General features: G+C 43.1%; 2 protein-coding genes across 4 annotated transcripts in view; both read right to left on the minus strand.

The window, feature by feature from the left end:
• sned1 (sushi, nidogen and EGF-like domains 1) lies at positions 1-19,617 on the minus strand. Of its 3 annotated transcripts, XM_077717206.1 has the most exons (32): positions 19,480-19,617; positions 18,304-19,250; positions 13,197-13,232; positions 12,945-13,085; positions 12,180-12,320; positions 11,906-12,071; positions 11,706-11,831; positions 11,161-11,274; positions 10,159-10,272; positions 9,454-9,501; positions 9,271-9,384; positions 6,885-6,974; positions 6,302-6,436; positions 6,058-6,177; positions 5,407-5,523; positions 5,181-5,327; positions 4,470-4,643; positions 4,028-4,141; positions 3,830-3,943; positions 3,512-3,625; positions 3,323-3,439; positions 2,846-3,151; positions 2,488-2,677; positions 2,285-2,397; positions 1,779-2,057; positions 1,577-1,673; positions 1,431-1,513; positions 1,059-1,160; positions 834-956; positions 636-723; positions 429-508; positions 1-348 (listed from the first exon to the last, which is right to left on the minus strand). In XM_077717206.1, exons 2-32 carry the CDS (start codon positions 18,502-18,504, stop codon positions 317-319), a joined length of 3,936 nt encoding a protein of 1,311 aa, XP_077573332.1. In that variant the 5' UTR covers positions 18,505-19,250; positions 19,480-19,617; the 3' UTR covers positions 1-316. The 3 variants fall into 3 exon arrangements, with proteins under 3 accessions (XP_077573332.1, XP_077573331.1, XP_077573330.1); XM_077717205.1 differs by having other exon boundaries at positions 435-508; positions 12,945-13,232; XM_077717204.1 differs by having other exon boundaries at positions 12,945-13,232.
• The window catches only part of crocc2 (ciliary rootlet coiled-coil, rootletin family member 2), a 22,213-nt gene continuing 16,839 nt past the window's right edge, over positions 19,471-24,844 (minus strand). Inside the window, exons 26-33 of the mRNA XM_077717035.1 lie at positions 24,557-24,668; positions 24,329-24,483; positions 23,837-24,226; positions 23,508-23,657; positions 21,716-21,928; positions 21,533-21,652; positions 21,279-21,458; positions 19,471-19,772 (exon numbers count right to left, since the gene is read on the minus strand). Of these exons, the coding sequence (XP_077573161.1) occupies positions 19,701-19,772; positions 21,279-21,458; positions 21,533-21,652; positions 21,716-21,928; positions 23,508-23,657; positions 23,837-24,226; positions 24,329-24,483; positions 24,557-24,668 (1,392 nt within the window). The 3' untranslated portion in view covers positions 19,471-19,700. The remainder of the gene's footprint in view (positions 19,773-21,278; positions 21,459-21,532; positions 21,653-21,715; positions 21,929-23,507; positions 23,658-23,836; positions 24,227-24,328; positions 24,484-24,556; positions 24,669-24,844) is intronic.

Consider the following 24,844-nt stretch of genomic DNA (forward strand, 5'->3'; position numbering starts at 1 on the left):
TTCCATAGGATAGTTTACATTTTTATTATTAAAATATTCACCTACAAAAATGACCTATGAACACTATTTACAGTATAACGAGCAGCAATCACTGCTAATACATACAAATAATAACAATTAAAGTTATTTTACAGAAAAAAATCTTGCGCCAACATTAGGAAAAGAGATGAATTCCTGTGAGAGGAGAGAAGATTTTGGGAGTCCAAATTGTACAGCACCATCTCATTGCATCACACTTTACAAGCAGCCACTTCAAGTGCATTATCAACAAACATGGACAATTCTTCCCATATTTGGGAGGAAAGCACATAAATCCTCACTGCCGCGTGTTTGCTCTTCTGACGGTTGCTGTGGGAAGTCAAGTAAAAAGAGACAATTAGGACATGCTTTTTCACAGACTTTTCATTTTAATGGTCGTCTGAGTTCACCCTGACTTTTGCTGCGGAGGGTCGATTGGCAAACTTCTCGGTAGCAAACGTCCTGCTGTACTTTGTATGTTCTTTTGTATCTGCAAATACAAAAAAGGCACAATGGATTCATTTTCTTTAAACCAGGATAATTGATTTAAAATTTCTGCTTCTTTATTCATAAATATTATAACCACCAAAAGACAAATATAATGTGCATTGTCTTACACGTAATGGCAGACGTCACCCTCCCATACAGGCATGCTCTTGGTCTCGGAAAAGACACGGGTGCACGGGTGAGCCACTCGCTGGCATGCTGGACAAAACCAAAAAAGAACTTGAAAATATGACATGATTTCTTTACTTTCAAAAACAATCTTGAAAAAATAAAACGCCATTCTTGTCAGTAGCAAAAAGCGAACGTACAAAGTTGACAGCGATTGCCTCTGAATCCGTCGGCGCACTGGCAAACGTGCGAGCCGCCGCTAGTGCCGTTTGTGCACGTGCCGCCATTCTGACAAGGCACACTCAGGCAGTCCTGGGACGACTCTGAAGAAAAAAACAGAATTGCATTCCATAAGGTTTCAGTGCCGTTGACATCGAGCCGAAAAAGATAGGAAACTGGCAGCGGTAGAGTCAATGTGCTAGTACCATGTTTGGTCCTGGACGTGGTCTCCTCTTGAATCTCCAGCGCCAGGCTGATTTTGTTGGTGGTCTCCTCCATTTTCTCCAAAGGGACGGGTAGCTGCGGTTCTGATGCCCCAAAACAGCCATGTTTTTTTAAAGGTACTCACAAGGGGACCCATACCAACCTAGTCACAATCTGCTCCTGCTGCTGCCCTCTGGCAGGCAGGCCTATGTCCGATTATTATTTTTAAGAGTAAAGAAAAATCTTGAATTTGTTTTATACTTGAAAACATTGACTATAAAATATTCATGGAGAAATATTGGAATTATTGGAAAGATAGATAGTTTTTGCAGCAAATAATGGTTCTGACAACTTATCTAAAGCGCCCCACTTACTGGTCCGATGTCGAATGGCTTTTCTTGGCAGGTGCGCGAATTTGGCCGTGATCTTTCCTCTCCTGTCAATCAACTCGGTAAACCTGCAGAAAACAAATGCGATTTTTGAGTTGTGGCTCCGCCTACCGTTTGATTTCTTAGCGTACCTGGGTTCGGCTCCACCCCCAAAGTCCTGAGACTGGAAGGGCCTTCGTCCGGGCTTGTTGGTTCGTTCTCGCCTTCCCATCCTGGCCTCCATTGGCACTGCCATTCACAAGAACGTAAGAATTGGACGTGTATGGCCGTCGGTGGCGGCCAGCGACTTATGGGACACGTAAGGACATTTCGAACCAGACCGGTGACACTCACAGGTGCTGAAGTCCAAGTACAAAGGCTGGCTATGGACTTGCTCTCGACCAGCCTTCTTGATGGAGGTAATGGCGACCCGGTAGCGCTGCCCGGGCGTCAGCTCGCGGAGGGTGTAAGAGGCCAGCAGGCCGCCGGGCAGGAAGCGGCTCCTGGTGGTGAGACCCCGCGTCACGTTGATCACGAAGCCGTCGGGAACGGGGCCTGGGGGGCGGGTCCAGGACACGCCCGCCAAGTTGGCGCCCACGTGGGATAAAGTGAGGTTCTGGGGTGGGAGGGGCTCTGGAGACAAAAAAAGGTGACTTTTTGAGAAAAAGAAAAGTGCCATTTGTAAAGTTGACTTTGGCTCTCAAAAGTTAAAAAGATAAACTATACAAGTATCATTTACAAATGTAACTGTAAGACTATTTATTTTGAATGGTCAAAATGTACTGGACATCAATGTATGACAACGCGGCAGACCATTCCGTTCAACAACAACAACAACAACAAAAAGAAAGTGAACCTACTGGTCCAAAAGCGCAGTGGTCCCGATGAACGGCTAGTGGAAGGAAACTCATCGGGTCTGAGTCCACTTTGGGTCAACACGTCCGCCGTGTACATTTGAGCAGGCAGTAAAGAACTGAAAAAAAGAACATTTGTATGGCACATTACGCCACGTTGGGCAAAAGCACCCTCTGGTGGACAGCAAAGATCAATCTTGGGAACTGACCTGAACAAGTGTTCCTCGGCACTTGCGTTAAGCAGAATGGTTTGCATTCCTCCGCCGTCTTCGGGTGTCAGCGTCACCCGGATGGCGCTAACTGGCAGGTGGCGAGCCGCCTTGGAGTCCAAGTCCCAGCTCAGCCGCGCTTCGGACTCCGACACGTTTGACACTTGGAGGTTCTCCACTCGTCGAGGTCCTTTTTGGGTTTGGAACAGACACAATTTAGTTAAAAAATTGAGTGTTGTTTTTTTTTTTTTTTTTTTTAAACGGGATATTTGTGCCATACAAAGAAAAAATGAGTAGTTTTAACAGATTTAAATGTATCATTTTTTGAAAAATGATGTTGTGAGTGTTTGCAACTGACTCGTGCGTATGAGGGCGGTGGCCGGCTGGCTAACGTGGTCGCTGTTGGCGTTGCGCTTGATGGAGTAAGTGGAGATGTTGTAAAGCAGGCCGGGGAGAAGGCCTCGGAGGACGTGACGCCGCCTCTGCCGGTCCAGGTAGTCCACCTTGCGGGCGCCACCGCCGCGACCGTGCGGCGCGTACGTCACCACGAAGCCGCTAAGCCACGCCGCGGATGCCGCAGATGCCGTTTCCGGCTGCTCCCAGCGCAGTTCCAGTTCGCTCTCCTCCACGCGTTGCACGTGGAGGCCAGAAGGAGGCAGAAGATCTGTAGAAGGTGGAATTCAAAGAAGGGTGTTCAAATTTTTGTCATCAGGAAAATGAAACTATAGTAATGTTAAAAAACTCCAGATCTGAATGCCAAAGTTGTTTTTCCATTTTCATTTTTAACACTCATTGGTTGCCATTGACGACAGACGTCCAATTAAGATTGACCAACCTTTTTCACAGTCTTTCCCGGTGTGTCCCGCTTTGCAAACACAGTCGTAGTTTCCTCTGCCGTCGCTCCGGCACTCGCCCCTGCTTCCGCACGGGTGCAGTACACAAGGGTCTTCCACTAGAGGGCGAGATGGGCGATGAAAAAAAAAACGTAAAGCGGCAGAGGGAGCTGAAAGAGGGCGGGGCTTACACATCTGGCACTGGTCACCGAAGTAGCCGTTTTTGCATGTGCACGCGTACGTCTTCTTGTAACTGCGACACGCGCCGCCGTTCAAGCACGGCTTGGACTCGCAGCTGTCCTGCTCTGCGCACAGCACGCACATACACCCGCGTTTTTGCGTAAGGGGAAGTTTCTTTTGCGTGGGTGGGGCCAAAAATGACCAAGGGGCGGAGTTGATGAGGAAATGTTTACAGTGTTTATTCAGTTTAGTTGAATTGGTCTTAACTGAACTGGGATAGATTGATGTATTTGGGGGTGGGGGGGGGGGGGGGGTGGCGATAGGCGTACCTGTTTGGCAATGGCGTCCTTTGAGGCCCATCGGGCATTGACACATGTACGACCCCAGCTGGTTGATGCAAGTCCCTCCGTTCTTGCACGGCTCTGACAGGCACTCATTCACATCTTAAAAAGACGATAAGAAAAAGTATGCATTATTTGCGTTTGATTTTTGTAACGAGAAGACGGGTATGGCAAACGTCCACTCACCAATTTGACATCGTTTCCCACTGAAGCCGTCCTGACAGTCGCACAGGTACGAGCCGCCGTGGATGCGGCACGTTCCACCGTTGGCGCAAGGCCCGGAATGACACTCGTTGACTTCTGGACAAAGATGGGAGGAGCCAAACACGAGTGTTACCTGAGCAATCAGTGCCTTTTACCTCATACATGTACATATTCATGTACATATATACATATACATATATACATGTATACATGTATACATGTATATAATATCAGATAAAATTTATTATAGCCAAATATTGGATTGCTCCAAAAAAAAAATACATAAAAAGAAGTAAACAAAAACTGTATCGTCCCTTCCGGGTCTTGACAAAATTGATCCACTACTCAAGAATAACAAACACATAACGTCTTATGTGTTTGTTATTCTTGAGTAGTGGAGCACAAAGTGTTCATTCCTACTCACCCTCACAGGCAGGGGGCTGACTCCAGTCACCCTGGGCGCCACAGACGCTCTGCGTGGCTCTGGGCGCCGCCACGTAGCCCGGCCGGCACGTGTAAACGGCCACCGATCCAGGTGAGGTAGATGTGAACTGAACCTGGGCGTCTTTCACCTGCGGCGGGGGGCCGCAACCTCCATCTGAAAGATACAAAAGTCCTGAAGTGGAACAGTGTGAATATGGACGGCCTTTCCGCCAGAAGGCGTTTGTGAGGATGCGCTAATGGCGGCGAGGCTAAATGGAGCGCCATCTTAACGCTTGTGTGTCCTGCCGGGCTTGGACTGGAAATAGATTTCACTGGCTTCTATATTGGAACACGCCTGCACGGACGGGGTAGCAACCCATGCTAAGATTAGTGTCACAACTAGGGTCATTGGAGGACCAGATTGAGAAAAAAAACAACTAAACATTAATATGGGGCTTGGGGTCAAAGTTCAAGTAGAAAAATACTTCTTGCAGTGTATAATTGCTATTTACAGAAATCTTAAAATAAGCACTGAAAAGGACTTTCTAAGAACAATGTGATTCTTAACAGCAAATTCAGATTGAATGTTAACAAACCACCCCTCCTTTTCTTCACTAAACTCATTGGACGCAACTGACTGTGAAAGACACCCAATCGAGTAGCTCCTTACTTAACAAAAAAATCATTTATCCATTTCAAAAATTGATCTGACCTTCGTGACGTCTGGCGTCGTCCGCCACGTTGATCTCGCAGTGCCTCCCAGTGAAGAAATCGGTACACTCGCACTTGTACTTGCCGATGTAGTGAAAACAGGTTCCCCCGTTGACGCACGGACTGGACGTGCACGGGTCGGGCTTCCCTGTACGACACGTTTGGGCCGCTTTAGCGCCGACGCAAGGACGCCGAGGGCGCTATTCGGCCAGGATGAGCTTACTCACCCACTTCACAGTGCTTGCCGGTGAAGCGGTAAGGACACGCGCATCGGTAGCTGCCTGCCTCCTCCTTGCACGAGCCCCCGTTGCGACACGGGCCGGAGGCGCACGTGTTGAGTCGCACTGCAACCACAGTAAAAGTCTTTCTTGTGATTCAGTGTAAAAAAACAACAACATGTGAAATGATATAACAACCTGAGAGTAATTTCAAACTTCAGTCTCAAACTTTCTTTTTTTGCCGCATCTCTTTCGTGTATAACAGATATCTACCAGCACTGAACGATTTTTTCAGACGAGTTTCGACCGGGAAAGGCACAACACAAAATTAGGGCTTTCTGGGTAATGAAGTATACTCTTGCACACATCGCCCATTTTTAGTTATATTAAACACATGTTATTACTATTAAACCACTAGTCATGTGTTACTTGGTAATAGATGGAGTATTAGAAGAAATACAACATTTTTTCCAATCCGATATTGTGCTTTTGGTGTTTTTTCAGAGGCTTGGAACCAATTAATTTGTTTTTAGTTCATTTCTATGGGAAACGTTCAGTTACGAGTAAATTGACATACGAGCCCAGTACCAGAACGGATTAAGATTGTATGTGGAGGTACCACTGTACAGGGTTGGGGCAGCCAGTAGGGGGAGGGGTTACCTTTCTCGCAGTGTTTGCCCCAATGGCCGTGAGCGCATTGGCACGTGTAGCCTCCGTGGCGCTCGTAGCAGTCGCCGCCGTTGAGACACGGGCTGGAGTCGCAGACCGATCGGGGCTGTACTGAAAAACACAAGGCCACACTTGACTGTGTTCCTTTCATCCCGTGACGCAATAAAAAAAAGTCCCCTGAGGACCACTAAGTTCTAGGAAAGACCACCACCTTGTGTTCCCGCAACACTCTTACCATAGGGGTAAAAGTCCTGCTGGTCCAATTCCGCGGTGCTGGTCTGGCAGGTGCACAGGTACGTGCCGTCGTATTCCAAACACGAACCTCCGCCGGGACATGGACGGTTGTTGCCGCACGGCGTCTGGGTCACTTCTGCAAAAAAATTAAATGAGAATTTAAAGATACTTAAACTTAATAAACTAATTTGTAAATTTAATAACTTAGCAAATGAGTACAATAAAAAAATGATAAAAAAATACATTTCCAAAAATAAAAAAAAACTTTCAAAAAAATTCATAATGATAATTTTTGTTTTTAAATACTTACAAAAATATTATCTTTACTTTTATAAAATGTTTTTATTCTTTATTGACTTCCGAATTGAGGGTCTTCCAATGTTCAGTTGTATTTTTTCTCGATTTTGTTTGATTATTATTTTTATTCCAAAAAATGAAATTGCTCTCCACTGTTATGATCAATCAAATGAAAACTGCAAATCTACTACTAACCACTGGAGGGCAGCAAAACCTCCAAACCTTGTCACCATCAATTTGGCTAAAGTAGAAAATTAAAAAAAGGAAGCATTACCATTCAAACTCACCAAACTGGCAGTAGATTCCCGTGTAGGAGGCGGGACAATCACATGTCCCGTTGGCGTCCACGCACACACCGCCATTTTGGCACAGGCATTCTTGTGAACACCCGCGGATAAGCAAAGGTTAGCCATCCAGATGTAAACAAAACGCAGGCTGGAACGGAGGATGAATAGCAACCATGTGGAGTGAATAGCGAGCAGCCTTTCATCTATCTGCTTATTGATTGGCTGTCTTGTGACTTAATGTCGTGCCAAGGCTTATTATTTTGGCCCCATTTTTAACAGTTTCTTGCTTCCAATTCCATTATTTCTGTGATGTGAAGACGTTTAGAATGATTTTAATCTTACAAGTTCACATATTTTCTGGCATGATAGGAATTCAATGACTACAAAAATGAATACAGATTTTTTTGATAGTTAACTCGTCAAATATTATCCATTATGATACCGGTTCATATATATGTTTTGACTGCTATATTACTAACCCTAACCCCTTAAGATTTTACCTGTAAATGTGGAGGCAAACATTGTGCACTGGGAAAAGTATGAATATTACATAACTGTACGGTTGTTTTCCAAAGCAAAAGCAGATGTTTGCGAATACCTCATTTTGATTAATTGCAAAAATAATCTGCTTTTATCACTATTACAGATATAAGAGAATATTTACCCTTTTTTCTTTCTTTCTTTTTGAATTGAGAATATTTGCGGTTTGTTTTTCTGTGTGAAAAAAAAGAAATTATGGTATAATAAGAATTATTGTACACCTTACTGTTAGATATTTTTACACAATAAAATATGGGAATAATGCTAATATTGTTGAACAAAAATTTAAATGGAATTATTATTTATTTTTCTTATAGAAAATACATAGTCGTAAAGTAATACATTTTCTCATAGAAACCTAATTTTTGGTCATTATCTCATCCAACAAACAACATTGTATTGTTTAATATTGATCTGGAATGCGCTTATCATGTCCTTTAATTTGAGGGAGTGACAGATTCGGAAAGTCGCCGTTGTGTCTTTTAATTTGAGATACGACATGATGTGCTTTGTTTTGAACAAAACAATTGCGTTGTTTTTGCACTCTGTGTCCACAGCATTAGGTCATATTGTCAAAATAATGAGTGATTTTGGAAGCCGTTGCCGTGTCCGTTAATTTGAGATATGACATGATATGGTTTAACGCGAAATAATTTTGAGAGCCCACCCCCAACGTTTCAAGAATTCAAGAAAATTTCGTTAAATTGTATCATGATTTTCCACATTTGTTCATCGGCATTCTGCCGTCAAATTGATATGTTTGTGTATTCATCCTTCGTTCTAACGTGTGTGTGTGTGTGTGGGGGAGGGGGGGGGGGTGGGGGGGGGGGGGTTGGGGCTTACTTGAACTTCCCTGTAAATATGGCTTTAATGGAGTGTTTTTTTATGAGTTCCCAAACAAAAGAGGAAGCGCTTTGTCTAGACGCTAAAATGTTTGTTTACGAGAGGATGCCGCACTCTGCGGTATTCGTTGGGCCGCTTACTTCTTTCCACCGCAAAAATATGCGGCTACTTGTTTTTCCTTCTGGAACGCCGCCAGGACGCCAAACTGAGCGCCTCGGCGCGGCAAAAAACGGAAAACATCACAAAAATGAGGCTTTCATGAACTTGTTGCAGTTTTATGTAAAGCCAAGGATATTATTTTCCCATGTAATTCTTTGGAGAATACATACTTAGCATGAAAAAATATATATAACAAAGTATTATTTATATATTTTTAGAATCAAGCTTAAATGTTTTGTTGTTGTTTTTTAAACAATTTTTAAAACTAGATTTGTTTTAAAGAATCCCAAAATAGAAAAATCTTTAACTTTCCAAGCATAAAATTGTTTTTTTTTTCATTACAAAAAAATGTATTTTACTTTTGAGAATAAAAATCTGTCTTGGAAGAAATATGCATTTGAGAATAAAAATAATACAACTCATTTAAATACTACTGTAAACTAGAGTTTATTTCGATTAATTTTAATTGTATTAAGAATTGAGGGTCTTCCAATGTTCCAATGAACTTAGGGTTATTAAATAACCTAAAATAGTCACGTAAATGGTTAATCATAAAGGAATTTAAATAAAAAGAAAGCAAAATAATTTTATGCTCATTCTGGAAAAATACAACTCCTTTTTTTGTGGTTCTCAGTGTCTTAACAAGTAGCTGCAATTTTTGGCGGCGGCATCCACTCATAAAAAAACAACAACAAGGAAATTTAAAAAAAAAGGTCTGGACAAATGACTTCCTCCTTTGTTGGCAAACTCATAAAAGCGTGTCCATAAAAGCAATATTTACAGGAAGAACAACCTCACCCGCAGCTTTGTCGGCTTTGATGATTGGAATAACAGACGTGCTTACCTTGGCACATGTCGCCGTAGTAACCGGGGGCGCAGGAGCACCGTTGCGTCCCGGAGCCGTCGTCGTCCGTTTGGCAGATGCGGTTTTTGTTGCAGTTGCCGTCCGGGCACGAGTCTGAAAAAAAAAAAATAAACAGGTAACGTTAGAGAGATTGCAAAACAAACAAAATGGTGCCGAACTCACCGCTTTGGTTTTTGGACTCGGTGGAATTCAACGGAGGCTGCGTCAGCTCTGTTGAAGCCAAAATGGACAATTTTAATGAGGAAATGATTAAAACATACTTCCTATTTCTCTACCTGCTTTTTGGACACCACCAAAATAGACCAGTGGGAACTTTTACACAATATTATTATTTTTTATTCCCACAATTCCACACTTCCCCATTCAAGTTAATGACACGTAAAAGGAAAAATATTTTTTTCTATTTATGCAATTTTTCTGAAAACATCTATGTTGAAAAAATATATAAATCTGAATCAGCAGAAAATATTTTTCCATTCCATAAAAAAATTGCGATTATTACCTATATAAATACAGTAAAATAAAGTACCTATTTTTCTCGAGCAGGTACCGTATTTTCTGCACTATAAGGCGTAGTTTAATGAAATTACCTATCTTAAAATGTGTTTCATATATAAAATGACTGACTGAAAGATGCTGTAGTTGTAGGTGATTCTGTTATACATCAATTAGATGACGCTGTGCTAAAGGGAACTTTTATACAATGATAAGCCAATATTGATCCATTTTCAAAGTGCAGTGGATTACAAGGCGCAGAAAATTCAAGTCTTATAGTAGTGTGGAAAATACCATACTTTTGCCCTAATGTGACTATGCAATGAGCAAAATATTTTATTTGTTCTCTTGAAAATTTGACCTGAGTTTCACCTGACTCGCAGACAACTCCCGTGAAGGGCGCCGGACAAACGCAGGTGAAGTTGCTGCCATGATTGACGCAGCGGCCTCCGTTGGAGCACGGCGTCGAGTCACACGCGTCCACTTCTGCGGCATATAACAAAAACAAATGTCAAACGGTGGTGTTCCTTTCCATTCAAAATGTCTGTTAGTTAACGCTTTCTTGGGCGAGTGCTTAATGGTGGTTGCAAAAGTGACAGTTGTTGGAGAACGGCGAGGACCGACCGGACGGGCTCGTCCACATCTGCGAGGGAATGTTACATCGGCGTTTCAATATTTACTCAGCCGATTGATATATCCGCCACGCGGCTCCCCTCGTGCTGCAAGTATGCACCGCTGGCCGTCAAGTCGGGTATCAAGAGAGGTCGAAAAACGCCTTTGCGCCGCGCGGCTGTGGGAATCTTCGCCGAACATCCACACCAGTCCGGGGGCAGTTTTTATTTTATCTTATTTCGAAATGAGGGGAGTTTATTTATTTTTTTTTTTGGGGGGGGGGGGCGCCATACAACCAATTAGTTTATCACGATTAGACGTCAAATCCATTTGAAGTGGCAGTGAATGAACATTCACTGAAGAAAAATATATATAAAAAAACACATTCTTTAAAAAGCTACTTTATTCTTCTAATTGACGGCCTTTTTACTTGCCATAAACGTTGGCTCATTGGTTCCCACCTCAAAAGAATTGGACATCTATTTCTGCCAATGATTGAAAAATATCTTTCATTGCCATCAATAACGGAACAAAATAAAATATCGTATTTTCACGACTATAAGGCGCAATTTTTTTCCATATATAAAGCGCGATGGATTATAAGGCGCTGTGTCTATTTTGGAGAAAATTAAAGACTTTTAAGTGCGCCTTATAGTCGTGAAAATACGGTACGTGAATATATTTAAAATATCAGGTACAACATTTTATGATCAATACTATTTGAATACTATTTGAATAGTAGCACAACCTCAGTATAGATACCTTTTTCGCAACGAGATCCAGTAAATCCAGGTGTGCACTGACAGTTGAAACGATTCACAAGGTCTTGACACGATCCTCCGTTAAGGCAGGGAGATGACGCACATTCGTCCACGTCTGACAAAGAAAAACATTTTTTATTTTTATATGAGTAAATGGGCCGGGTCGGCACAAGATACGCTACGTATATAAAAAAACTGCATCCGTTGACAGTACATATGAAACATTAACAGAAAAAAAGGACTAAAGTATCAACATACTCACCACTCATCATTCAAGTAAAAAGTATAAAGTACAAAGTAAAAAGGAATGTATTAAGAAATATTAAAATGTCATTTAAAAAAAGATGAGTGCACTAGATGAGGTTTCCTGGCTAACACGGACCGAAATGGGATCAAAAATGTGTTTTGCGCATTTTTAGGTTTATTTTACAAAGAAAAAGGCCAGTGGATGGAAGTTTGGTCAAGTCCAATCTATCCAAATTCAAGTACAGTACAGTTCCGAAAAAAAGAAGAAAATCAGTTAAAAAATGTGGTCCTGCATCTCACCAATACCGCAGCGTCGTCCGGTGAACCCCGACAAGCAGGAGCAAGTGAAGGAGGGATCCCCAGCAATGCAGTCGTCGATACAGCGCCCCCCGTTAAGGCACGGTCTCAAGTGCGGACACACCGACGCTGGGAGGAGGAGGAGGAGCCAAAAGGTGAACGCCATCCTTACCCCTGGGTTACTAAATTTAGGGCGCTCTTACCCGAATCGTTGCAGCCGCCCACCTCCACGTTGGCGGCGTGGTCGATGCGGAAAACCCAGCGTCCCGGAAAACCCACGTTGGTGGTGGCCTCCAGGCCGGCCACGTCTCGGGTGCGCGAGCCGGGAATGTTGAAGTATCGAACGCCGTCGCCCGCGTTAAAACCTGCCTGGGGGCGGAGCCGGGACGGGACAGAGAGTCGCTCCCTCAGAGGTCTGGCCGCCAGTCAAACGGATGGATTTTTTTTTCCATCTACCGTTGTTGTTGTTGTTGTTACCTGCGCCGCGATGCCTCCCAGGCCGTTAGCATCACCCCCGCTGCTGGCGTGCCGGCCGGTGGTCCAGGTGACGTTGTTGTACTGGAAGATGGTGAAGGAGAGCTCGCCGTCTGTGATGAGCACCGCTTGGAATGTGTTCACCTGCAGAAATGAGGTCAAAGGTTACCACCCTAGTTCTCATAGTACTTCAGTTGTTTCTTCAAAATATTGCAAGACGCTTTTTGCCGTCTTGAAATCAGATCTGAGCTCGTTTGGAGACAATTTGTATGGAAAATTGAAAAATAGGATAACACTATTAGAACTATTTTTTTTTCATTTACTACAGTAGTTTCAGTGTGGCTTTTCACATTTACGAATTTACAAAAAAATGTTTTTTTTTCTCTAGTAGCAACAGTGGCTTCCGCTAATGAGTTTCAACGTGGATTTTTACATTTTTATGAACTTACAATTTTTTTTTTTTAAATTAATAGCAAAAAAAGGTGTGATTTCATGATAAGTGAAAACGTGATAATCGAGGGAATGCTGTAATTCACTTGAAGGAAAAAAATACACAAAAGGTCAGTTTCATTCTTTTCAACAAAGTACATTTTTACCAATGATTCTATTTTGTTTTTTAATGCATTGCTCCCAACCCTCCGGTCGAATTGCATTGGACGTCTATCACCGTCAATGCTAACTAATGAGTTATTTATCACTTTCAAATACATTTTTAAGACCCAATTTTTTTTGCCCGATTCCCTAAAAACATCAAAAATGGATACCCACCGGAGTGGTTGCGCTGCCCCCGTAGAAGGTGACCCTCTCCCAAGTGGCCACCAGCACCCACGTGGCGTTAAAGCGGGGAAAGTCCGAGAAGTAGGTCCTGACGTGGGCGGCGGCCCGGCCCAGGATGTCCGCTTCACGGCTCTGTCGATAAAAGACGCGTCCCGCCCGCCGGTTGTCCACGTCGGCCCAGAAGGGCGCCACCACCCGGCGGTCTCCGGCGATGGGGAAGGCCACGGGGGTGAACTGGGATACCTCTCGGAGGAAGGACACCAAGCCGTTGTTGTTCACCTGCCAAGTGAGAGAAAAAAAAGAAACTGTCCGTGACTCAGCGACGATGTTGGAGTGGCAAACACATGCTAGCTTTTTCATTTGGAGCAGCTGCGCAAACAAAACATTTGGCCGCTGGTTCAGACGGGAAAAGTCACAATTTTGAAGAAATGCAAACATTCGTCAGCAAAAAATGACCTCATTCCCACCTACTTAACGGTACATGTGTCAGTAGGTAGAAGTTTTTTTTTTTTTTCATTTTGGAAGGGAAAGGTGCCCGCGTGTATTGCCAAATGTACCAAGTTGAAAATAGTTTGTGTTACTTTACCATTCGTTTAGATTTTTAAGTCTTATTTAATGATCTCAACATTGGTCTATTTTGTTTGTATGTATTAATTAGGATGTTTAATCATTTCAATGTTTGTTGTTTTTGGTTTTGGCTTATATTTAGATTTTACAAAATGATTTTTGAAGTAAAAACTGAAAAAAATGGATTAAAAAAATGACAATTCCTAATTTAAAAAATTTAATCCTAAAATAGAAAGTCGGCAGTCATAATTTACTGACCCGGGCCACACAAAATGATGCGGCGGGCCAGATTTGGCCCCCGGGCCGCCACTTTGACACCAGTGATTTAAGATATATATATTTTTTTTTGCACTTCTGGACAAGCTGTGTGTAACAAAACAACAACGTTAAGAGGGAATTGGTGGGAGGCACCCGCTCCGGCATTCGAACCCAGCCGGCCTAGTTTTTTGGCTTCTGGCCCCCAAAACATCATTTGGTGTAAAAACATCCCAGGAAGTTTTGTTTGGCTACAAGGACGGAAGCTCAGTTAATGATCGCGACCGCAGCTTTCTTCCCCTTCGCATCAGCGGGACGCGCTGAGAACTCAAACTCCCGTTCGTGTGTGCGTGCGCCAGTGGAGCTCCGCCCATCCGATAGCGGGATGAAAAGAACGGACGCTCGGGAGTTGCGAAGCTCCCACGCCTGCAGAGAGAAGCGCTAATGATGTGTTCCTGTGCCAAAGAGCCTTTTGCGTAACACGGGATCAACTCCACTCCAATACAGTGTGTGGACCGGTCAGACTTTTCTGCCAAAGAATACGCAATTGACAAGACAAAAACAGTTAAAAGACACCAAAAAGAATGTTAGCAAATGTTTCCAAAAGTTAACAATGTTAGCAAAAAGTTCCAGAAAACAACAGCCTAAAAGAAAATAAGGAATGGCTTAAAGTTTTAGTCGCAGGCCCAACCAAACTATACCAAAACGTGCAACTTATAGTCCGGAAAATACGACACACGCACACAAACTACAATGTAAGTGAAAAAAAATCTGCAAAATGCCTTCATTTTAAGTAAATTTGCCACATTTGAGATAAATCGAGGGACTTTGTCTGACTCGCCATGATTAACAGAGGATGTTTTCTAAAATTTGACGCTCGGGTTCGAACCCCGTCAAAGGGAGAAAACAATTTTGAAGGGGAAGTGAGCGGGATTTAGCTTGGGTGCGTTTCTCCCGGCATCGGCGCTTTTATGGAGAACAACAAACTTTGATGTGGCTTGTGGCGGGCCAAAGCAAACCTGACCATCGAAGAAGAAGAAGAAGGTGCTCGGGTGTGAAAAGGAGAAGGGAAACACTACGTCTTTCTTTTCAAAAGAGCGGCCGAGCGACCGCCGTTTCCGCCGCTCCTTTTCGGCTCATAAAGCAGCTTCGGAACAACTTTCACGCGCCGGCGACTTTGCGGGCAATTGCGAGGATTCTCGATTTATCCAGGGAAATATCGAGTTGGTGTCGTGACAAATCTGGCCCGGCGGAGGCCAAACATAACAAATCACGCCGGGTGAGAACAGCTCTCGTCTCATTAACGGGATTTGGGAGATTTTGCGGCTCTTTTTATTGACTCTTTTTGGGGTTTTGAACTCTTTGGCTCCCCACGACGGCGGCGGACGTCCAATTGAGTCGAGGAGCCGGTTAGTGAATAATCCCGGCCCCCCCTCAGATGCCGAATGATCACACAAACACGTACGGAGTGGACCGCTTGAAAAGAGCAAGAAAGGGGGAAAAAAAACATTTTTGGGAGATGATCGCTTGCAGATGTTGGCAAGAGGTTCGGTAAACTTCAACGCATGCATCACGCGCTTCCCTCCCGGCGACGCCTTCTTCTTCTTCTTCTTCTTCTTCTTCTTCTTCTTCTTCTTCTTCTTCTTCTCTCTTCCCCTCCGCGTTCTCCTACCCGCAATAAAAAGGGTCGGATCGTAACTATCTGCCGCTAACATCTGCTTCCAAAACACGCGTTGTGTCCTCCCTGACCTTCACGCTCCCGAACGCAGCATTTTTTGGGGACCGGCATCTGGCTCGCGTTAAGCTTGGATGGGTCATTTTCTAAGATAAAGCAGCTGGACAGTTCCAGGGGGAAGACCCCTGCCATGTTATCTGAGGCGTGGGAGGGGGTGCGGGGGTTGATGCACGGGGGGTGGGATCCCACGGCAACATGTGAAAACTCCCACACACAAAGCACAACACGGCGACAGCCTGCCTGGTTACCGAGGCTCCGTCTTTGGCCGTTGCCGGCGGACCAAAATAAAATGCTTACTTATATCAATCTATATTTGAAGGACTGCAAATGGTTTCCCTTCCATAGGCGCTCACTACATAAAAAAGCTTTGTGTGTGAGAGGCAAAACTGCTATAAAATTTATAGTAATGTGTTTTTTGTTCAACGTTAAGAGGTTGAAGAGGGCTTAAGTTGATCATTATTTGGTTCAAGGGTTTTTGTGAATTAGGCTATTGGTAGCTAAGGTGTTAATTCATGGGGCAATTGTAATGATTTTTGGGTTTTTGTGGGTTTTAGGTTGAATAAAATAGATTTTTGAGCCAGTCTACTAATTGAGATTTTTGAACTTGGCTAAATTGTGGTTTCTAACTGAAAGTGAATCAGGGCCATTAGACATTATTTTGTGGGTACACTATTTTTTTGGTAATGGTTCTAAGGACATTGACCAAAATAACTTCAAATGGTCTATTATTTTTAGTTTTTAATTTTTGGAGATTTCTCCATTATGTATTTCAAGAGGAGTACTAAGAGAGACACTATAGAACAATTTAATATTGGCCATAGAAAGTTTTTAATGGCTCCTAGTTGAAGGTCAATTTTTAGGGACAAAACAATGGATAGTTTTTGTGGGTGTTTGAATGTTTATTTTTGTGGTTCAGAGTTCAGAGTGAATGGGAAACAAGTGGGATTTTTTTGAGGCTCCAAAAATGTTGATTAAGGAGTTTCATAAATCCAAAAAGATTTAATATGTGCTTTTTGGGTGGACTTTTCTTTAAAAAGGTTATGCAATTAATTGGCCATATGATGTTTTTTGTGGGTCCCAGTGAAAGGTCAGTTAACGCAGGTGCGCCAATGGAATTTTTTGTGGGTCTACCAATGGAGTTTTTTTTTACTCTAAGTGTGAATGGAAGCCAAAAAATAGATTTTGAGGGTCAATGTGTGGGTGACAATGTGGATTAATTGGCATTACATTAAGTTTGGGAACATTTTAGGATGAAACCTAGTGTCAAATGTGGGGGGGTCCAAAGTTTGTAGCATGTTGATCACTATCAGACGTCCCAGTTCAAACGAATGTGACCGTCAAGGGCAGACTTGAGCCAAAAAAAATCCATGTCACTGCTGTTATGCCAATGATAGCTGAAGTATGACATTTCCCAGGGCTATGCAACGCACCATAGGTGACTTGACTGACTTTTGCCCGTTGTTGCTATGGTTTCTCAGCCTCCCCTGGTGGACATTTGAAGACCACGAGGAGGAGGAGGAGGAGGAGGGGATGCAACGACATACAACAGGTGGTGCTGATTTAAGGCACATCAAAGTGTGTGTGTGTGTGTGTGTGTGTGTGTGTGTGTGTGTGCGCGCGCCAGTGTGTGTGTGTGTGAAAAGCCGGCGAAAGTTCTTCTACGGGTCGCACGGGATAATGGAAACGTAATACGGTACAAACAAAGAATTGCACATGCAAACTTACCAGCATTTTTTTCTTTCCTTGTTGTGTTTATCATGACAAATATGTATTAAAGGAGGGTTTTTCCAAAAAGAAAAAGTTTGGAAAATGTTTAATCATTTACTGATTCCATGACAAATTGATGTATATTATGTGACTTTAGAGAGTTGAACATGTTTCCAAAAAAAACAAAAAACAATCTAGGTTCAAATTGAGTGGTGTTGCGAATCAGTATTGCTGGTTTGTTAGATCTACTAGAATATGAGTGAAAGATGTCACCATCAATGGCAGCCATTGAGTGTACACATGTGGTGGCATAGAAAGTGTAAAGATGGCACTGACAATTAAATGAAAGTGGACATTTTCTCTTTAGCTGTAAAATATCATGTTTCAGTGTCTGATGGGAAGAGACGTCCAAACCATTTAAACTTTTGCCATTTGCCAGCTAATGAGTGAATGAAAATTGCATTTTTTTTAGCTAAAAGAGTGGTGTCAAACATGCGGGCTGAGGGCCAATTGAGGCCCACGGCACAAGATATAAGTAAATAAGTAAGTATTATGGTGGCATGTTTTCGCAATGAGAAATACCAAGTAGCTAATTATAAGATCATTACAAAAATACTGAAACTAAATTTAATTTAACATGAATGGGGAACACAGGATGAATCCAATGAAGTGGAATAATAAAGAATTGAAATGGTGTCATGCATCAATTTTGCGGCAGGTAATGAAAAATTGGAAAGAATTCTAATGAAATAAAAAAAAACATCTAAAAAAAGAGTAATAAACTCTAAGAACCTCCAATCTAAATTTGCACACACAAAAAAATTAGTATGCATACTTTTACTATTTCCTAAACAAACATTTTTTCCAAACATTTTTTTTCATGGTCAGCACACATGCACAAACTCGACAGTGTAGCACTTGGCCGCTCACCCCCGCAACCCATATCATCCCCCTAGAGTCCTGTCACCTTGCCTTGCCAAGTCGGCACACACACGGGCACACACATATACGTGCACACACATATACGCACACCCACACACACACATACACACACGCATATAACTGCAAATAAATGAAATCACTCACGTAGAGTCCAGCATGCTTGTCTCCGAAGAAGGGGAACGCCACGGAGATCTCCAGGAACCCCGAGCCCCCGTCGTCCTGGGCCACCGTCTGCGCGTCCCCCCGCTCCACGCCGAAGGGATAGAAGTCCTCCAGGGGCACGGCCGCCTCTGCCCCTCCGGCCAGCAGAAGCAGGACTCGCAGCAAGAGCAGCGCCGGCGGCATGGCCTCAGCCACCCTAGGGGTGGGGGAGTCGGACTCGAACCCACCTCGGGGAGGTGGGAAGCAAGCCGTCCGAGGGTCTCACGCTGGTCCTTCAGCTCCGCCGCGTGTGCGGAATACTGGGGATTCCTTGCATTCTGCTCTAAGAATCAACGAGCCGGAGCTTTTCTCTCGTTCTTTTTTTTTTTTTTTTGGTGTGTAAACAATCGTTTTTTTTAAGGGGAGTCCCTGATGACTGAGCGTGTGAGATATCCTCAATAAAAGCGCTCTATTCTAAGCCTGCTAAAGGACTTCTTTCACTTTCTGGCCCCACCTACAGCGGGGAAAGACCACCTTGCATAATTAGCCGGTGCCGGCCAATGGCGAGGCAGGGGGGCGGGTAACCGGACACAGCTAGGGGCGGGGCTATGGTAATCAAAGGATTGCTTGAAGTCGAGGGGGACGCACAACGAGGCGCTCTCATTCGTTAATATCCTTGATTTCCCTTGGTAATGTACTAAAGTGCTGTGAACATGTTGTCCTTCTGTGGTCCTTAAATCGTTTGACATGAAGGAAATATGAAATATTAAGGATATGAGAGGACTACGGCAAAAGCTTTCCACACAGGCACACACACCCTTTTGTGGTTTGTCAGCAGTTTCATCTCTCTCGACCACCACAACATGAAATCCACACACTTTTTTTATATTTTGCGGGTCAGCGTGTTGTGAAAGACACTTCTGTCCTACCTCAGATACCCCATACTCCCCCTAAAAGTGAAAAAAGAGAGAAAGTGAATAGTGCAAACGTGTCAAAAATTGACTTTAAACAAAGAAGTTTGCATCAAAAAACTGTTTTCCATTAAAATAAATGGAATTGCCATAAATCAATGGCCAGCTGGAAAATATCGCAAGGATGGAGAGTACAATGAAACAAATTGGAGCATCTTTTCAATACATTTTCTTAAATACGACATTATTACAACAAATAAACACTCACCTCAGAAACTTTTATTTGAACTGATTCTCTGCCAACGTTCAATCCTTTACAAGGGTTCAAAACGACTGGACGTCTGTCTATCATCATTAAGGTCAGACAATGAGTGAAGGGTTTCTTCCAAGAGAGATTTGGTGCTTTTTTGCTCAGTTTCAATGTCCTAAACAACCCGCGTTGTTGTCCAGCAAGTTGCGGTTGTTAAATATTTGAGTGTTTTTGTGGGTCTAAAGCACCTTGTGGACGCAGGCCTGTCGCCATCGAGTCTCTTCGTCCAGTTGCTGTTTAAATGTGGAAATCTGCGATTCCAGAGAAGACATTTATTGACCAGGTGATTTATAATATGATTTTAAAAGATTCATTTTAATTAGGGTCTTAAATTCCCACTGGTCTGTGAGGCATTTGATGTAATGGTTACAAATGGTTTAAGGACATTTTTTGTGGGTCTTAGTTAACTGTGAATGACGGCCAAGGAATATATTTTGTGGCTCCGCCTATTTGGAGTTTGGGGGTGGTTCCGTGGTGAGAGTCACTGGGTGGGAGCCAATGAATTTATTTCTTGTGGGTTGGAGTCTGGTGTGAATGAGAGAAAGTGGGGAGGGTTTTTTTGTGGGGGTAAAAAAATTGAACATAGAGTCAAATGACAGAAAATGGTTTAATCAGGGCTATTTTGGTAGGATTTTTACAGAATTATTGCTAAGAATGGGTGGAATTTTTTGGTCACTTTTAGTTGAATGTCAATTTTAACTCATGTAGATTTGGGGGGTATGTAAATGTGGATTTTTTTGCTTTGGGTGTGTCATTGAAGATTTTCTTTGTGGATCTGCCAATGAAGATTTTTGTGTGATTTTTTATTTGGGCGCCTCGTTGAAGATTTTCTTTGTGGAACTGCCAATTGAGACATTTTTGTCAGTGGGGATTTTTTGTAGTTCAAGTGGAGATAATTGATTTTTTTTGTTTGCCAACCAATTAATTTTTTTGCATGTTTGCCCATGGAGATTTTTTTATAAAGTCTGCTACTAGAAGGCTTTTGTAGGTCTGTGAAAAGGGATGTTTTTGTGGTCCACCCGTGAAGTTTTTTTTAAAATTTCATTTAGTGTCAACTGCTATTTTTGTGGGTCTGCCAATGTAGAGTTTTTGTGGGTCTAAAATGAACTCTAATGGAGTGAATGGAGAATATTTGTCTTATTTATTGACAATATATTTTATTATGGGTTCTGAATTTCCCCTATTCCAGCAGCTTTCTGTTTTTTTGTGGTTTCTTGCATCATGATGTCATTTTGGAACCGCTAATAATTCCTTCCACCTCTATCCAGATGAATTTTTTCACCAAACATACCTTTTAAAATAATAGCCACAAACTTTAACGTCAGCTTACTTGAAGCTCATCACATTCTCCCACAATGTGAAATGAAATCAAGGTTGAACTTTTGGTCATTCCTATGCGTTTCATCAATTGTAATTTAATTGTAATTTTTTTAATTTACAGACATTACTATAACTCCTAGAACAGACATGGGCAAACTACGGCCCACGGGCCACATCCGGCCCATTATGCCTTTTAATCCGGCCCGCCGACGTTGTCCAAATAATGTTATTTTTCTTTTTTCCAAGATTTAAGTTTCATATGTACTGTTAACGGATGCACTTTTTTATATGTATCGTATCTTGTGCTGACCTGGCCCATCTGTCAAATTTTTAAAGTCAATATGGCCCCCGGGCCCAAAAGTTTGCCCACCCCTGTCCTAGAATGCAAGTCAATTTTCTGGATTTCATGCAACAGAGCTCAATTAAATTTCCTTTACCTGGTCCTCCAAACACTTGACCCTGGTATGATGGGCCTTCTCCCGGTTCTCCTGCACCTGTTGCGCCTGCAGCTGAGCATCACGCAGTCGCTGGGTGGCGGCGTCCAACTCCTGGTGGTGGTGCGCCGTCACCTCCAGGAGGTGCTGTGCCTGCGAGCGCTCCAGCTGGCCTACGTGCGCCTGAACGCATCACAAAATAGCATAAGGAAAAAAAACGGCGTTCAAATTCCCGAGCGTACCGCATGGCGTCCTACCTGCAGAGCCGTCACCTGATCCTGCTTCTCCACCAGCTGCCGCTCGATACACATTAGCGACTCCTGCGTATCATTGGCGACCGACTCTTTATTCCTCAGACGCTCAATTTCCATTTCTGCCTGAAAACCCACCAACACACGAGTAAACTTAAGATGACTATTTCTGGTTTTGTATCATCTCACCTTCTCTAGCGACTTCTTGAGAGCTCCTTTGTCTTTTCCCAGCCTTTTTTCAACGTCGGCTTTTTCTGTTTGCAGTTTCTGAAGCGTGACTTGAAGGCTCGTCACTTTTCTTTTCAGGTCTGACACCTGACTTTCCAGGTCGAACACTAATCTATCCAGTCGCTCGGTCTTTTCCAGCGCCGCCTGTTTCGCTGACTGTTGCAGCGTCACGCTCTTGGGAGAAAAATCGTTCCATGTTTACAAAAAAATCCAAATCAAATATTCTTCTTTTTCAGGAAAAAGATTGACAGTGCTAAATGAAACTTCCCTTGTTACAACACAAAAAATAAATAACCGAATAGATACAATATTCTCGTCGTGATACTTTTCAACACTTCTTTGAATTCGCTCTAGTCTCCCCTAAACTATTTCACTTGTACAAAAAAACGATTATCTACAAAAAAATAGCGTGTCCAGATAAAAATATTGCAAAATACAAGACGTTGAACTATCTCTTTAGTAAGGCGCACCATCATTGACGTTTGGCTCGGATTTCTGCAAGGACATTTGAGCTACCAAGTACGTGTTAAAAGAATAAAAACAATTTTACGTACCAGTGCCATGACAGTATTTACTACTGCGGCCCGAGGAGGAATTTTGTACCTGGGCTGCACAATGTTTAGAAATCTTCGGAAACCCTCGTTCTCCACAAACGAAGGGGGCAAGCTAAGACTAGCAACCATTTCCCCAAGTGCCCTCGTTATATTTAACGCCCTGGGGTTTGTCTTCTTCCATTTGCCCTTCTCCAACGTTTGTAATCTTGTCAGTCGAACTGTCCTCCTTTCCCGCACGACGGGTTCACAATCTTTGTACTCGTTTTGGTGGTTTTTCTTGAGATGGTTTCGCAAGTTGGTAGTATTGAGCGAACGACTGTTGGTGCCTCTTGATATGGTTCCTCCGCAAAGCTTACATTCGGCGAGTTTTGGGTGTTCTTCGCTAGCCTGAAAGTATTTCCAAACTGGCGAGCGTTTATTGACCAAATGAACTAATCCTGCATTTACAGCCTCACGCATTTTGTGCTCGTCCTCGTGATTACATTGGAGGTGTCTTTGCAGGTTGGTTGTGTTAAAATTACTACTGTTCGTACCTCCTCTTGAGACTTTAGCCCCGCAAAGCTTGCATTCGGCGAACTTTGGTTGTTCTTCGTTCACTTTAAAGTATTTCCATACCGGCGAAGTTTTGAGATTTGCCATCCCTGCGTATTGTTTACGTTTTGCAGGAACGGGAGGTGACGTCAGGAGGCGTGGGTCACAGCGGGGTCAAACCACGATAATGTGCCTATTTTTTTTAATAACTTTTCTGTTTTTAATCTTTATATTGGTGTTGTAACTAATTATGGTGAAATCTGTATTTTGGCTGTCTATTGTGTCTATTGTAGCAAATCAGGTTGAAGTCACTTGTCGGCCATTTTAGGACAGAACTACTTGCTCCAGATCATACAGCATCAACTCAACTTTAAAGCTTTATAGTCTTATATTTTATTGTATCTATGTGTACTTGCCCTTTGGCTCTTTGTATGACATAGTATTTGCTTCATAATATTGATGAGAGCTTCATTTGGGCTGTCTATGGTGTTGTTTATTATGTGTTAATAAGTAAATTATATTACAAATAAAGTGTGATATAGCTTTTTCACACCCACAAAAGACTGCAAAATAAAACAAAATAACATCCACAATGTATGTTGAATTTTTTTTAGAATTGGGTCACTCAAAAGTGGATTTATCAATGTAGGGAATTAAAATTTTCTGACCTGTTGCAGGCTTTTGTTGTGTTTTTCCAGCTCAGAGTTCCTCATCCCCAAGTCATTTCGGTTCTTCTCAAGGTTCTGACTGTGCTCCGTCAAAGAGTGGTTCAGCTTCTTGCTGTCCACCAAAGCGTTTCGGGTTTCATCCAGACGACCCTGTGATGTCAAATGTCGAGACATTGGGATCAAAGCTCACATTATTCGGGCTAGCGGCATGTTTAATGTCAACTACTAATGCGGCAGTACCAAACAGGTCATCTAATTTGAAACAAATGGAGAAAGAAAAAACAATTTAGATTTTGAGTTGAAAATAGAAAGACAATGTAAAACTTAACCTGCAGAAGCTGACGTTCTGCCTCACTGTCATTGGTCGCTCTGTGTAGCTGCTTCAGGTTCTCCTGCAGCGCCCTCTCGCTGGCGGTCAGGGCTCGCACCCGCTCACCCAGTTGGTCTTGGCGGTGCTCGGCCCGGGCCAGCGCCGCAATCCGCAGTTCCTCGCCGACCTTCAGCGCTGCCTCCTTCTCTCCCAGATTGCTCCCTGCCTCGGCCAGCTTCCCCCGCAACATAGTGACTTCCGCCTCCAGCTCAGTGGCTACAATCCGGGAACGCTCCAGCTCAGTCTCCAGGGTGTGCCGAATGTTCTCCAGGAGGACCGTGCTCTTCTGGGCCTCCTGTAGCTTCTGGCGCTCTGATTGTGCAGTGGCCTGGAAGCTTTCCATCTTCTCCTGGAGGACACAAACTCGTATGTATAGCAAATGTATAGAGTGCACCAGTCCCATGTGAAGCAAAGCAAACCCACTACGTCTTCTATTTCCCCAAATACTCACCCTGAGTGACTTAAACTCAGCCTGAGACTTGAGCAGAGCAGATCGCAGCTGAGCCACCTCCTCCTCAAGGGCCATCTTGTCTCGCTCGGTGACTTCCTGATGCAAGATAAAGGAGGTCTGGGATTGGCGCAGTTGTTCCTCCATTTCCCGATTTCCTACAAATAAGCATTGTTTCAGTCCTGGAGGGCAATACTCGACATCAATCCTGCTAAGGAATCTAGTCCCTACCATCTTTAAATGCTTGGAGGGATTTGTGCAATTTAGTGACCTCGCAATCCGACTTGTCTTGGGTTTCTGATACCTGCTTGCTCAGAGTAACCAATTGAGCCTTGGACTCATCCTAAAAAATATATATATAAAAAAAACAGGTACAGTTTAGTAGTACATTTCATAGCCAAAATTGTAGTCAGTCTCGTATGTGTAGAAACCAAGCATGTCATTCATGTTAATGTAAATATGTATTTCTAAATTAAAAAACGGAAGGACAGAATCCAATTTAACTCATTGGCTGCCATA

Source organism: Stigmatopora nigra, chromosome 5, assembly GCF_051989575.1.
Source record: "Stigmatopora nigra isolate UIUO_SnigA chromosome 5, RoL_Snig_1.1, whole genome shotgun sequence".
In the NCBI taxonomy this organism is placed as follows: domain Eukaryota; kingdom Metazoa; phylum Chordata; class Actinopteri; order Syngnathiformes; family Syngnathidae; genus Stigmatopora; species Stigmatopora nigra.

Coding starts and splice junctions, on each gene's coding strand:
- sned1 (XM_077717204.1), bottom strand. CDS start 18,504: ATGCCGCCGGCGCTGCTCTTGCTGCGAGTCCTGCTTCTGCTGGCCGGA. Junction 5,524..6,057: donor GGGCAAACACTGCGAGAAAG/GTAACCCCTCCC, acceptor CTGTGGTTGCAG/TGCGACTCAACACGTGCGCC. Junction 3,944..4,027: donor TGGGAAACGATGTCAAATTG/GTGAGTGGACGT, acceptor CGTCTTTTTAAG/ATGTGAATGAGTGCCTGTCA.